The following is a 13,410-nucleotide window of genomic DNA, read 5'->3' as shown; positions in this document are numbered from 1 at the left end:
ACGAGCTCCTGTTTCTGAACTGGATTTCTTTTCTTTAAAACACTAATATTTCCTAAAGGTTTCCTGTGAAGTGTTCAGTAATGACATTTCTTTAAAAAGATCAGATGTAGAGCTGGATTGTAGTGTCAGTGTTGGGCTCCATTACAGCAGTTCTGTCTCCATCTGGAAGCCACAATGTGGAGGTTATTATAAGCAGCGTTTTCTGCTCTGAAGCTTTGAAGCCATAGTACATGGAGACTGCAGCTCCATTTATTTAGGGATTATTTATTGTTTTGGAGGAAATAAAATCATGTTCCATTTCAAATTTCCCATCGCAGAATGTGCAGAATGTCCGAGTTTTACTGAGTGAAATTCAGTAATATTTTCTAATGTAAATGGAAATGAAGTGCAGCTATGAATGTGATTGGAAATATGGGTTTGTGTGTGAAACGGTTGAGTTTAAGGTTGTAATTAGAGTTTGGTTTTTAATGCATCACTGAACTCAGTTGTGCTCTGTTAGAAATAAGGGAAATGAAACTGTGTGTGTGTCCTAGGTGTGGCCGCGCCCACCCTCACGGTCCTGCCCCCCTCCAGCGTGGAGCTGCAGCAGGGGAAGGCCACACTCGTGTGTTTGGCCAACAAGGGCTTCCCCTCAGACTGGAGGCTGAGCTGGAAGGTAGACGGGAGCAGCTGGAGCTCGGGGGTTAGCCAGAGCCCCGGGCTTCTGCAGAAGGACGACGGCCTCTACAGCTGGAGCAGCACCCTGACCCTCCAGGAGGACCAGTGGCTAAAGAAGACAGTGACCTGTGAGGCCACCAAGGACTCCCAGCGTCCTGTTAGCCAAACCCTGAGGAGAGAGCAATGCACTGGGCAGTGAGCGTCCACGCGTGTGTTGGAGCTGCTAGACCTCATCTTGATCTTCAGTGAGCTCAAACATGGCTCTGCTTAATGCTCTGATCTTCATCTCATCACTTCATCATCACAATAAAGAGTTTCAGTATAAATATCTACAGTCTTTCATTGTTTATTGTGTTATTTTTCCTCAACCAGCAACAATAAACATGTACACTTTTCTTTTTTTGTTCATTTCTCTGTTAATTAATAAAGCTTTTGAAACAGTGTTTAGTCTTTTATGTCATGATTTTTGGAAGTTTTCTTGGGGGGAAACTTATTAATAATTTTTTACTGACATGAGAAATATAACAGTCTGTAAATCTGTCCATTAATAAATAAACACACTGACAAACTTCCATTAAATAAATGAATAAATTACCCCCCCGAAATAAACTAATAAATGTATTTTTCCCTGTCTGGTCATCGTACTGTAACTGTAATATCAGTAAGTCTTTATTCATGTTATTCATATTATTCATAAATGTCATGTTTCTGATTCAGAGACTCTAAAATCTCCAGAATCTAACAGCCACTTTCATTGACCTGAACACACTGATACACCGTTTCACAGGAGGCTTGTTGATTGACACTGAAGGTACATCAGAAAACTGAGTCATTAATCTTCATTAAACTGATTAGTTCAGCTGCTCAGTTACACAGACGCTTCCCTGTGTACTGGAGTTAAAGTCGAGACCCGCAAGGTAAAATATTCCTCCAGTAAAAGTAGAAGCTCCTCCCTTTAGACCTCCACTTGAGTAAAAGTACTAAAGTATTTCCCTTCAAATGTACTTAAGTATAAAGTAAAAGTACTAAAAGAGTAATTCTGGCTCTGATGTCCTGTTATCATTTTTATAACCAGACTGGCTTCATGAACTCATTTCAGGTGAAAGTCCTCCAGCGTCTCTCTTGGTAAACCAGTCTTTTAGTAGAACGTCATTAATTAGTGATGCTGACGTCTATTAAAATGATCAGAAGCACAAAACACTGAAGGTAAACAGTTTCCATCAGGGAGAACCGAGTGGCTCTGAAATCACTTTTTACACACAAGCAAAGTTTCAGTTTCAGATTTATTTACAACTTAGTTCCAAGTTTAAGTTGAATAAAAACTGGCTTTAAACTCAGGATCACAGATGAGCTCCTTTACTATGTTGATCTGTAGGCGTCTGTTCATAAACATAAACCAGCCCAAACTCATTTACTATAAAATGAAATGGTGTTTGTAGAAATTCAGAAAAAAGCCGCGTCAGTCTCGACTGCATATGTGGACATATTTCTATATTGAGCTCTATTTACACAAAGTTAGGTTAGTTCATCATTTATGTTGAACAGACTCTCCCAAAGTTTTACGCTGCTGCGCTGACGTTGAACCGCGTGCTGCACTGGGTCGGTATGACCAACAGGTCAAAACCAGCTCTAAACAAAGTGACCGCTGGGCCCTGATTGGTGCTCTGGCTTTGCGCTTCTTTCGTTTTGACATGTGACGTTTTTATAGACACAGAAACCAAAAGGAACGACAGATTTCTCAAAATGTAGGAGGAAAAAGTCGGATATTAGACTCTGAAATGTAGTGGAGTGAAAGGAAAAAGTCGCCCAGAACGGAGAAACTTCAGTACAGATACACCAAAAATACTAAAGTACAGAAACTAATTACAGTTACTCAGATACTCAGTTACTCAGTTACTCAGATACTCAGTTACTGTCCACCACTGTTGAGCTCTAATAGCTCTGTACTTTACTCCTTTTAAACGCTGTATTGGAGAATAATGTGTCTGGACTCTTCTGAGAGTCGCAGGTTCAGGAGAAACTCTTTTAATGCATATTTAATAAACCTGATATAAATATTCTGTTTTGATATAAATTCCACTTCTACACTTCATAATGAAAGCTGTTCTGATTGTCAGTGAACATCAGAGGCTTCATGCTGTTACACTGGGCTTTCACAGGCCAACTCCAACTCCAGCTTTCTGTGAATCTATTCTGTCTATTAATGACGTTTAAAGGACTCAGCTGTTCCGCTTCCCCAGGTTCTGCTGGTTCTCTCTACTCCTCCTGCCCCTCTCCCCTCCTCTATTCCCCTGCATTCTTCCAAGGTAGGAGAGGAGCAGGAGAAAGAGAGGGGAGGACAGGAGCAGTAGCATAAGTTTCTGGACGCAGTCAGAGTGAAGAGCACAGCAGGGCAGGAACCGTACAGTATGTAAATGTAATGTATGGACTTGTTCTGCATGTATATCTAGTACATAATCCACCCAGACACACACAGCTGCAGCTATTTCAGCTCTAGATGGTAACAAGATCCAGATGTGGAGGAAAAAAGTGGTCACCAGTCCTGTTCTTGGAGAGAGACCTTCCTGGAGAGTTCACCTCCACACAGTCATTTAATTCAACATGTCCATTTAATTAGTCAGATCAGGTGAGCTGGATTTGGGCTGGAGCTGAGTTCTGCAGGAAGGTGGATCTCCAGCAGCAGAGCTGGTGAACGTAGATTTGAGGGACTCTGTATAAATAATGAAATCATTGTTACCTGAGTTTGCTAATGTTAGGTAGATTAACTTTAGGAGGATCAGTCAGTAAAGACAGCAGATTACTGCAGGGTGTTTTGGTGCTGACTGTGCTAAATCTAAATGATGTGGTTGGTTCTAGATTATAGCACAGTCAGGTTCACAGAACTAACAGGAGAACAGATGTAGATCTACAGGACTGCTCCCCTCATGCAAGTCAGACATTATAAAGTAGGAGACACTGGTTGGAAAGTGAATGGGAAAGTTCCTAATGCTCAACGTGGAGTCTATGTGTGGAGAAAGTCCTGCCCTTCAGTGAAAAGCTCTGATCCAGAGCGAGCAGGAAAATCCTTCTGCAATATTTGGGCAGATGCTTTTTAGAAGGTTTATCTCAAACGAATTGTCTGGTAAAATGAATGTAATTAAAACAGTAACTGATCTCTTCTCATTCAAAGAGACAGGATGCTGGTCTTTTATGACCGGAAATTTGTCAAGAGTGGACAGATTTTCTTATAAGGACTTTTATCAGTGGACACTAGTGCTGTGAGTTGATCTTGAGGGAGTTTGGCTGAATTAAGCTGAACATCTGGTGAAAGAGGACGACTCAGGCCTGTTCATGCAGATCTGAGTTCCACCCCACTGCTCTCTCTCTCTCTCTCTCTCTCTCTCTCTCTGTCTCTCTCTCTCTCTCTCTCTCTCACTCTCACTCTCTCTCTCTCTGTGTCTCTCTCCCTCTCTCTCTATCTCTCTCTCTGTCCTTCTCTCTCTCTCTCTCTCTCTCTCTCTCTCTCTCTCTCTCTTTCCCTAACTCTGTCTCTCTCTCTCTCTCTGTCTCTCTGTCTCTCTCTCTCTCTCTCTCTCTCTCTCTCTCTCTCTCTCTCACTCTCTCTCTCTCTGTGTCTCTCTCCCTCTCTCTCTATCTCTCTCTCTGTCCTTCTCTCTCTCTCTCTCTCTCTCTCTCTCTCTCTCTCTCTCTTTCCCTAACTCTGTCTCTCTCTCTCTCTCTGTCTCTCTCTCTCTCTCTCTCTCTCTCTCTGTGTCTGTCTCTCTCTCTCTATCTCTCTCTGTCTCTCTCTCTCTCTCTCTGTCTCTCTCTGTCTGACTGTTTACTGCTTAAAACTGCTTGTTTGTGTTCAGCTGGGTGGGATGTGGGGGGGCTGGTTTCACTTCTTCCTTTAGTGCCTCTGCCTCCAGGATGTGAGTCAGCTATCCTGATCTAACTGTCAGTGTATCAGAGTCACAGTGCTGTGTGGTTTAGTATCCTAAGCTGGTGTAAAAGAGACTCAGTTCAGAGTCTAATGTTTCTGATTAACAGACCTATGGAGTCTGAAATGGATCATGATGTGATGGTCCTGTAGAAGACCATGTAGTGAGGTTCTTCTGAGGGAAGTAATGGGAGTATAAACAGTGTAATAAGTGCAGTGGGGAATGAAGCTCCAGCTGATTCTCCTGGGCTCTTTATCACAGTGTACAGATGTTACGTGTTGGGCCTGAAAAGGGGGGGCTTTTCTGGCTGGTGTTATTTTCTTTCTCTTTTCTAGTCTCTCTCCCTGTCGTGCTTGCTCGCTGGTATGTCCCCTCCCTCGTTTGTTCTCTATCTCTACAGGTTGGCTGCAGTGTCAATCATCGTCAGAGGACCCGTCCCGCACTGCGGCCAATCATCATCCAGAATTCAGGACCTGGAGGAGGGACTTGGAATTTAAAAGAAGACCGGCGAAGCTCGAGGAAGTTGGCGTTACCCCTGGAGTCTAAGCTGGTTCCGTGTTTTCCATTGCTGCTCCGCTGTTTTCACAGAACTGTGTTGTGTGTCGGGTTATTGATGTGGCCTATTGCAAGCTTAAGTTCCTGGCACTGAAAGTCTGTTTTTTTTGTATTATAACTCTCTCTCTCTCTCTCTCTCTCTCTCTCTCTCTCTCTCTCTCTCTCTCTATGTCTCTATGTCTCTCTCTCTCTCTCTGTCTCTCTCTCTCTCTGTCTCTCTCTCTCTCTCTCTCTGTCTCTGTCTCTGTCTCTGTCTCTCTCTCTCTGTCTCTCTCTCTCTCTGTCTCTCTCTCTGTCTCTCTCTCTGTCTCTCTCTCTCTCTCTCTCTCTCTCTGTCTCTCTCTCTCTCTCTCTCTCTCTCTCTCTCTCTCTGTCTCTCTCTCTCTCTCTCTCTCTCTCTCTCTCTCTCTCTCTCTCTCTCTCTCGCTGCTGCTGCTGTGTTTTCTTGGGGTTCTGGACAGGGTAGATGGGCGCGCTCATACATATTACGTCACGTAGCGGCCCTATGTATAGACACCCTAGGTAAGGGGCGGGCGCCAACCCGTGTATTTCGGTTTTGTGTTGGGGAGACTAGTGCAGTCAGTGTTTTGTTTTTCACTAGGTAACGAACTAGGGTAGCTTTATTTTTCGTTGGTTTTGATTATTTCTTTCCTTTGGCGCCGTCCGGGTCCAGAAGTCCATTTAGTGTTTATTTTCAACTATAAATATTGTAAATATTGTAAATATTGGTGGCTGTTGGTTTGAGGGGAGGATTTCACTCACTTGTCCCCGGTGCAGTGTGAAATAAACAGCACGTAAGACGCTGAACGTGTTGTGTCTTGGTCCTTCCCGGTTCGTGTTACAAACATCCCATCAAAACCATATGTTACTGGCCCCTTTTCCCCTAGGCTTAACTATGGGGTCGTAACAACAGAGAGTAATGGTGCAGCAGGAACATGGCCAGTGAGAAAACCCACAGCAGCGTTCCTGCACACCTCCCAGCTCCACACTCCAGGATCAGTAGTGGGAGTTTTATTAATCAGTGTGGGAGGGTGGAGCTCCAGGAGGCTGCTGGGAGGGGCTGAGGTGGGCTGTGGCTCCCCCTGCTGGTCAGTCTGCCTGTCAGACTGCATGGTGGGTCACTCTGTCTAACAGCACACCAACTGCTGCTGACCACTGTGTCCATCAGATCCAGTTAGACTCTTGGGAAGTTCTGCACTGTAGGAACACAGAACAACAGTGTAAGTCGTGTAGTGTGAAAGGTGTTGAGAGAGAAAGAGCAGCTTCAAATCAGACTCCAGTGAAAGTGTTGATACTTCAGTCAAATCATGACTGAAGTAGCAGTAAAAGTACAACTGGAGTAAAAAAGTATCAGATCTAAAATCTACTCAAGCTCTGAGTTTCTCTATAGACCTCAGTCCTGAACTGTGAGTTTCAGAGCTGGACCTCCAGTTCAGGTCATTAATGTCAAAACTCCATCATAAATAAATAAATAACAGGAACATTGATCTGCTGTAGATGTTAAATGTTGAGTGGACGGGATTAATTTGGATTAAATCACATGAAAAAGTCTAGGTTGTGAGATTAGCACCTCTAAGGGGTTTGTAATGTAATGTTAGCGCTAAGCTAACGGAGCTGCACAAGAAGATTTTATAACAGCTCTAATTAAATTAAACCCTGATCTTCAAAGCTTATAACAGACATAGTTTACATGTTTTTACTGTCTGTGTTTCAGTTTTACAGAAACATCAGTAAAGATCTGAACTTAATGGCTAAATCTGAATATTATTGAAGAGCCTGAATTTCATGTGACAAAAAAACAGCTGAACTGAACTTGAAAACAAAAATTAAACTACATTTTCATTTGAAGTCCTTAATTTAGATTAATGAAAACATTTAAGGCATTTAATTACACTGCTCAAAAAAATAAAGGGAACACTTAAACAACACAATATAACTCCAAGTAAATCAAACTTCTGTGAAATCAAACTGTCCACTTAGGAAGCAACACTGACAATCAGTTTCACAGCTGTTGTGCAAATGGAACAGACAACAGGTGGAAATTACTGGCGATTAGCAAGACTCACTCAATAAAGGAGTGGTTCTGCAGGTGGGACCACAGACCACTTCTCAGGACCTTTCTGCTTTCTGGCTGATGTTTTGGTCACTTTTGAATGTTGGTGGTCTTTCACACTCGTGGTAGCAGGAGACGGACTCTACAACCCACACAAGTGGCTCAGGTAGTGCAGCTCATCCAGGATGGCACATCAATGCGAGCTGTGGCAAGAAGGTTTGCTGTGTCTGTCAGCGTAGTGTCCAGAGGCTGGAGGCGCCACCAGGAGACAGGCCAGTACACCAGGAGACGAGGAGGAGACCGTAGGAGGACAACAACCCAGCAGCAGGACCGCTACCTCCGCCTTTGTGCAAGGAGGAACAGGAGGAGCTGCCAGAGCCCTGCAGAATGACCTCCAGCAGGCCACAAATGTGCATGTGTCTGCACAAATGTTTAGAAACCAACTCCATGAGGATGGTATGAGATGGGGGGTCCACAGATGGGGGTTGTGCTCACAGCCCAACACCGTGCAGGATGTTTGGCATTTGCCAGAGAACACCAGGATTGGCAAATTCACCGCTGGCGCCCTGTGATCTTCACAGATGAAAGCAGGTTCACACTGAGCACATGTGACAGACGTGACAGAGTCTGGAGATGCCGTGGAGAGCGATCTGCTGCCTGCAACATCCTTCAGCATGACCGGTTTGGCAGTGGGTCAGTAATGGTGTGGGGTGGCATTTCTTTGGAGGGCCGCACAGCCCTCCATGTGCTCGCCAGAGGTAGCCTGACTGCCATTAGGTACCGAGATGAGATCCTCGGACCCCTTGAGAGACCATATGCTGGTGTGGTTGGCCCTGGGCTCCTCCTAATGCAGGACAATGTTAGATCTCATGTGGCTGGAGTGTGTCAGCAGTTCCTGCAAGATGAAGGCATTGAAGCTATGGACCGGCCCGCCCGTTCCCCAGACCTGAACCCGAGCACATCTGGGACATCATGTCTCGCTCCATCCACCAACGCCACGTTGCACCACAGACTGTCCAGGAGTTGGCGGATGCTTTAGTCCAGGTCTGGGAGGAGATCCCTCAGGAGACCATCCGCCACCTCATCAGGAGCTGCCCAGGCGTTGTTGGGAGGTCATACAGGCAAGTGGAGGCCACACACAACACTGAGCCTCATTTTGACTTGTTTTAAGGACATCACATCAAAGTTGGATCAGCCTGTCGTGTGTTTTTCCACTTTAATTTTGTGTGTGACTCCAAATCCAGGCCTCCATTGGTTAATAAGTTTGATTTCCATTGATGATTTTTGTGTGATTTTCTTGTCAGCACATTCAACTTTTTACAGAACAAAGTCTTCAATGAGAATATTTCATTCATTCAGATCTAGGATGAGTTATTTGCGTGTTCCCTTTATTTTTTTGAGCAGTGTATTTTTAGGCTGAAGTGATAATTGTTATTACAGTCTACTCACCTCTGAATATGATCTCCTACTAAAAGCTGAGGAGTCTGAGTTTGTTGAAGGACTTCTTCAGGGACTCCCTCTTTCTCAGGACTGAGAGAAACATCCATTTCATAATCTGTCCAGATCCTTATAATAAACTTTAGAATAAATGAGACTGGAGCTGAACTCTACAGCTAGTTCCAGACCTGTGGAGATCAGGAAATAAACCCCTAAAATCACAAAGCATTTCCAGTCTAATGAACAGAAGAACAAACTCCATCTAAAGTCCTGATTTCCACAGAGTGTGTTATTGTGTGTGTCCATCCTCCCCCTCAGCACCTGCAGTAGAGTCCAGCTGCAGCAGTGCAGTCTCTGTGCAGCTGGACTGAGGGGGGTTTTTGTACAGCTGCTAAACACTGTGGGAACACGTAGCCACTGATATAATGATAACTCTGACAGTAATAATCTCCTGCATCTTCAGTCTGGACATTACTGATGGTCAGAGAGAAGTCAGATCCAGATCCACTGCCACTGAAACGAGCTGGAATTCCTGACTGTCTACTGGTAGCAGCATAGATCAGGAGTTTAGGAGCTTCTCCAGGTTTCTGCTGATACCAGGCTAAACAAGGACTACCTGAACAAGTTCCTACTGCAGGGCTGGTTCTACAGCTGATGGTAACTGATTCTCCTGGAGAAACAGTTTTCACTGTAGGAGTCTGAGTTACAGTCACCTGACCACTGGATCCTGTAATAAATTATGGATGAACATATGAATGAATATATAGTCAATGTAAACTCACACATATTTAATGGTTCACTGACTGTGAAAATAGAACTTTAATTACATGCGTTAGTCCTCTGTCCCCACACACTTATATAAATGGTTACCTTGAGTCCAGAGGGTGAGCGTCCAGATGAAGACGGAGACCAAAGTCATGGTTGCTGTGGGTGAAGTTTGTGGGGCAGCAGCTCTCAGTCATGAAGTGTTAAACTCACAGGACTATAAACACTAGCAGAGCACTGAAGCGTGGGCTGATCATGCAAAGTGGAGCCTCTATGGAAATGGACTCACCAAACACCTCCATAATAAACACGTCTGATTATTTAGATCTGATTAAAAAGTATCAGCTCAGTTCTGTTCATTCAGTGCTAGACGTTCATTTCTAAAGCTCATCAATAGTTGATGAGTGTAGAAGAGCTCAGGGTGAACAGTGAGGAGTGATGGAGGTTTATGTACAATGACTTCACTGAAATGTAGCACTGTGGTTCTCTTTCAGTGGAGGAACCAAACTCACTGTGAAAAGAGACTTTTATTCTATTTAAACAGGAGATTCATTTAATCCCCTCATTATCAGCTGCAGACCATGATGACCAGCTGGTCTGAGGTCAGTGAGGTTCTCCTGGATGAAGACATTCACAGGTTTTAATGAGAGGTTTGAACTGTTTTTATGACACTTCATCTGATGGTAGTTAGATTAGGAGATAGGAAAGTTCTAGTTGTTCCACTGTGGAAAGAGGAACCAGTGAATGTTCTCCAGTGCTAGAACGCATTAGTGCTGCTGCATAGTTTCCAGTTCTTTTGAGTTCAGTCTCAGTTCTTCACTGTGATGAATGGTGATGGTCAGTGTTGTTAGAGAGGGAGTTCAGCTGGAGATTCAGTGCAGTGCTGTGTGTTGATCTTGAGGGAGTTTGGCTGAATGAAGCTGAACATCTGGTGAAAGTGCTGCTCTATTCTGGGAGAAAGAGGACGACTCAGGCCTGTTCATGCAGATCTGAGTTCCACCCCACTGCTCTCTCTCTCTCTCTCTCTCTCTCTCTCACTCTCTCTCTCTCTCTCGCTCTCTCTCTCTCTCTCTCTCTGACTGTTTACTGCTTAAACTGCTTGTTTGAGTTCAGCTGGGTGGGCTGTGGGGGGCTGGTTTCACTTCTTCATTTTGGTGCTTCTGCAAACCCTTTTAAACTTTGTTTTACAGTTCATCAAATTTTCCTTGAAAACATCCAAACTGAAGAACAAACAGCTGCTGTTAATTATCTTCACTCAGTTCTCATCTTTCTCCAATCTGTCTTTGGTACTGTGAACCACCAGCTACTGTATTTATCCTACCGGTCTGTAACATTGAATCTATAACATTAAAGACTCTTTCTCTACACAAGACTGTGGGCTTTTTCTCCTTTGGTCACTCATTTGTTTTGGTGTCATAAAGCTGTCATAGTCCTGTGATTATCAGCCTGGATTCATGTTTTATTGTTGCTAAGTACAGATCGACTAAGACCACAGTCAGTCCATGATCATCAAACCACACTGTTCTAACGATCATATCTTAGTCTAATGCTGAACCCACTGTTGTGTATGTAAACATAATTAGTGCTGATCTCATTTCATTATCATTGCTATGTAGAAACCCAGCTGTACTTCATCTAATCATCACCTTGGACTGATTCTTCATAACCAGCTCTGATCACATGACATCTGTTATCAGATCCTGAGGATTTCTACGACATGAACCAGAATTTTTTATTTTATTTTATTTATTTATTATTTATTTAACCAGGAAGGCCCTACTGAGATACACTGTCTCTTCTGTCAGGGAGTCCTGATGAAACTGAGCAGCTAAAATGAGATGAAAAGGTTTCATTCCAGAAAAGAGGACTTCATTTACGTCTTAGTCATTTCCAGACTTGATTACTGAAATTTTCAGCTTGCTGACTTTCTTTCCTGCACCTTTTCTCTTCTACAGAGGATGCAGAATGCTTCAACTGATCAAGTTCACGAATTCCCGGCTTCACATGTCCTCTGCACCTGAATTCATAATGACACACTCACACGCTAACTTCAGATCTCCTGATCCCTGCCCTGCCCTTCCCTGAGATCCAAGAAAGGCATGAGGTCATTTCTTAACGCTTCACCATCCACGTCTCTCAGTGGTTACACTTTCTCTGAGCCCCTTCTTCTGTGGGCTGAAGACTTAGTGCTTCACTAAATTCCTCAGACCACTGTTGAATTTATTGTTTACTTATTAAAAATTAAAAAACTTTAAAATATGTCCTTATTTAACAAGATCAAGCTTTGATAGGACTTGATTTTTAGGTTATAGACTTTAGAGACTATCTGGGTACTTTGAATTGCATTGACCTCTACTGTAATGAAAGGGAGTCTGCTAAATAAAAAAAATTTAAATATAATATTGAACTTATTATTATTTTTATTATTATTATTATTATTATTACTATTAAGGTGAGATGATACTTTAACATCAGACACAATCTGTGGGAGATTTTTGTCTCTTCACTACTTTGAAGTAGAACTAATAATATCCATGAGTTTGTAGATATTTGAAGGCAAGCTTCAGAAAAGATATGGTGAGTATGTTTTGTGAGATGTTCCATCTCCTGCTTAAGATCCTGTTCCACAGTGAGTGGAACCCCCCAAAGAGAGAACAGTGCTCACTACTGTAGTGTTTGGGAGTTGATGAGTTCAGCTGAGTGCAGCTTTAGCAGCTGTTCTCAGATCAGTGAGAGTTTCTGAGTCAGAGCAGTTCCTCTACAGCTGAGGGAGGTTTTTGTATTGCGCTCTAACACTGTGTGAGCGGGTAGCTCTGATACTGCTGACAGTAATAATCTCCTGCATCTTCAGACTGAACTCCACTGATCTTTAGAGAATAATCAGATCCAGATCCACTCCCACTGAAACGATCTGGAACACCAGACTGACGGCTAGTAGCACCATAGATCAGGAGTTTAGGAGCTTCTCCAGGTTTCTGCAGATACCAGGCCAGATTGCTGTAAATGCTCTGACTGGCTCTGCAGCTGAGAGTAACAGAGTCTCCTGGTGAAACAGTCTGAGATGCTGGAGTCTGAGTCATAATTATGTCTCCAAATGACCCTAAAGAAAAAAAAAATACAGAGAAAAACAAGTCAACATTTCAGAACATCTTCTTTTACTTTTAATTCAGCTATGATCAAAAAAATAAATGAGTTAATGCGGCTCCTCAGAACTGAAATATAACCCCTGATATTTTTACCTTGAGTCCAGAGGGTGAGCGTCCAGATGAAGATGGAGACCAAAGTCATGGTTGCTGTGGGTGAAGTTTGTGGGGCAGCTGCTCTCAGTCATGAAGTGTTAAACTCACAGGACTATAAACACTAGCAGAGCACTGAAGCATGGGCTGATCATGCAAAGTGGAGCCTCTATTAGAAGTCAAATATTCCCTTTAATGTCCAGCAGAGGGCGCTCTCTTATTGTGCAGTTCTAACTGTCTCTGCCTTTCATTTGAGGGTTTCTGCAGCTACGACTGCCACCCAGTCTGTCTGGATCAGGGCTGGAGGACTTTTTGGTGGAGGAAACACTGAAAACAGTAAGAACCTTTTCATCTATTACTTTTAGAAGAACTTTTATCTAGAACATTTTCTACCAATTTAAAACTGTATATTTAGTGTTTAGGAAGTTCAGTTTGTCTGTTGTGTAAATTCTAAAGGACCAAGCGAGTCCTCAGTTTAGATATTTCACTGCTTATAAAATAATCCTTGTTGGGAATAAAAGGCAGAACGTGTGCAGATCTACAGTGTGTAGTTTATTCCATTATTAGATGATTGTAGAACCCATTAATATTGTATTATAGGTCAGAAATAGTGCGTGTCGAGGCTGAAGAGAACAGCAAGGTGGACGGGAGCAGCTGGAGCTCGGGGGTTAGCCAGAGCCTTCTTCAGAAGGACGACGGTCTCTACAGCTGGAGCAGCACCCTGAGGACCAGTGGCTAAAGAAGACAGTGACCTGTGAGGCCACCAAGGACTCCCAGCCTCCTGTCA

General features: G+C 43.4%; 1 gene segment (V, D, J or C); it reads right to left on the bottom strand.

Moving 5' to 3' along the window:
- The window catches only part of LOC119264363, an 84,775-nt gene extending 72,093 nt beyond the window's left edge, over positions 1-12,682 (bottom strand). Inside the window, 2 exon segments of the V gene segment in view lie at positions 12,190-12,487; positions 12,627-12,682. Of these exon segments, the coding sequence occupies positions 12,190-12,487; positions 12,627-12,675 (347 nt within the window).
- Positions 12,683-13,410: the final 728 nt, after the last annotated feature.

This window comes from Pygocentrus nattereri, chromosome 11, assembly GCF_015220715.1.
Source record: "Pygocentrus nattereri isolate fPygNat1 chromosome 11, fPygNat1.pri, whole genome shotgun sequence".
Classification (NCBI taxonomy): domain Eukaryota; kingdom Metazoa; phylum Chordata; class Actinopteri; order Characiformes; family Serrasalmidae; genus Pygocentrus; species Pygocentrus nattereri.
The sequence above is the reverse complement of the archived record's forward strand: the minus strand, read 5'-3'. Positions and strand labels throughout refer to the sequence as shown.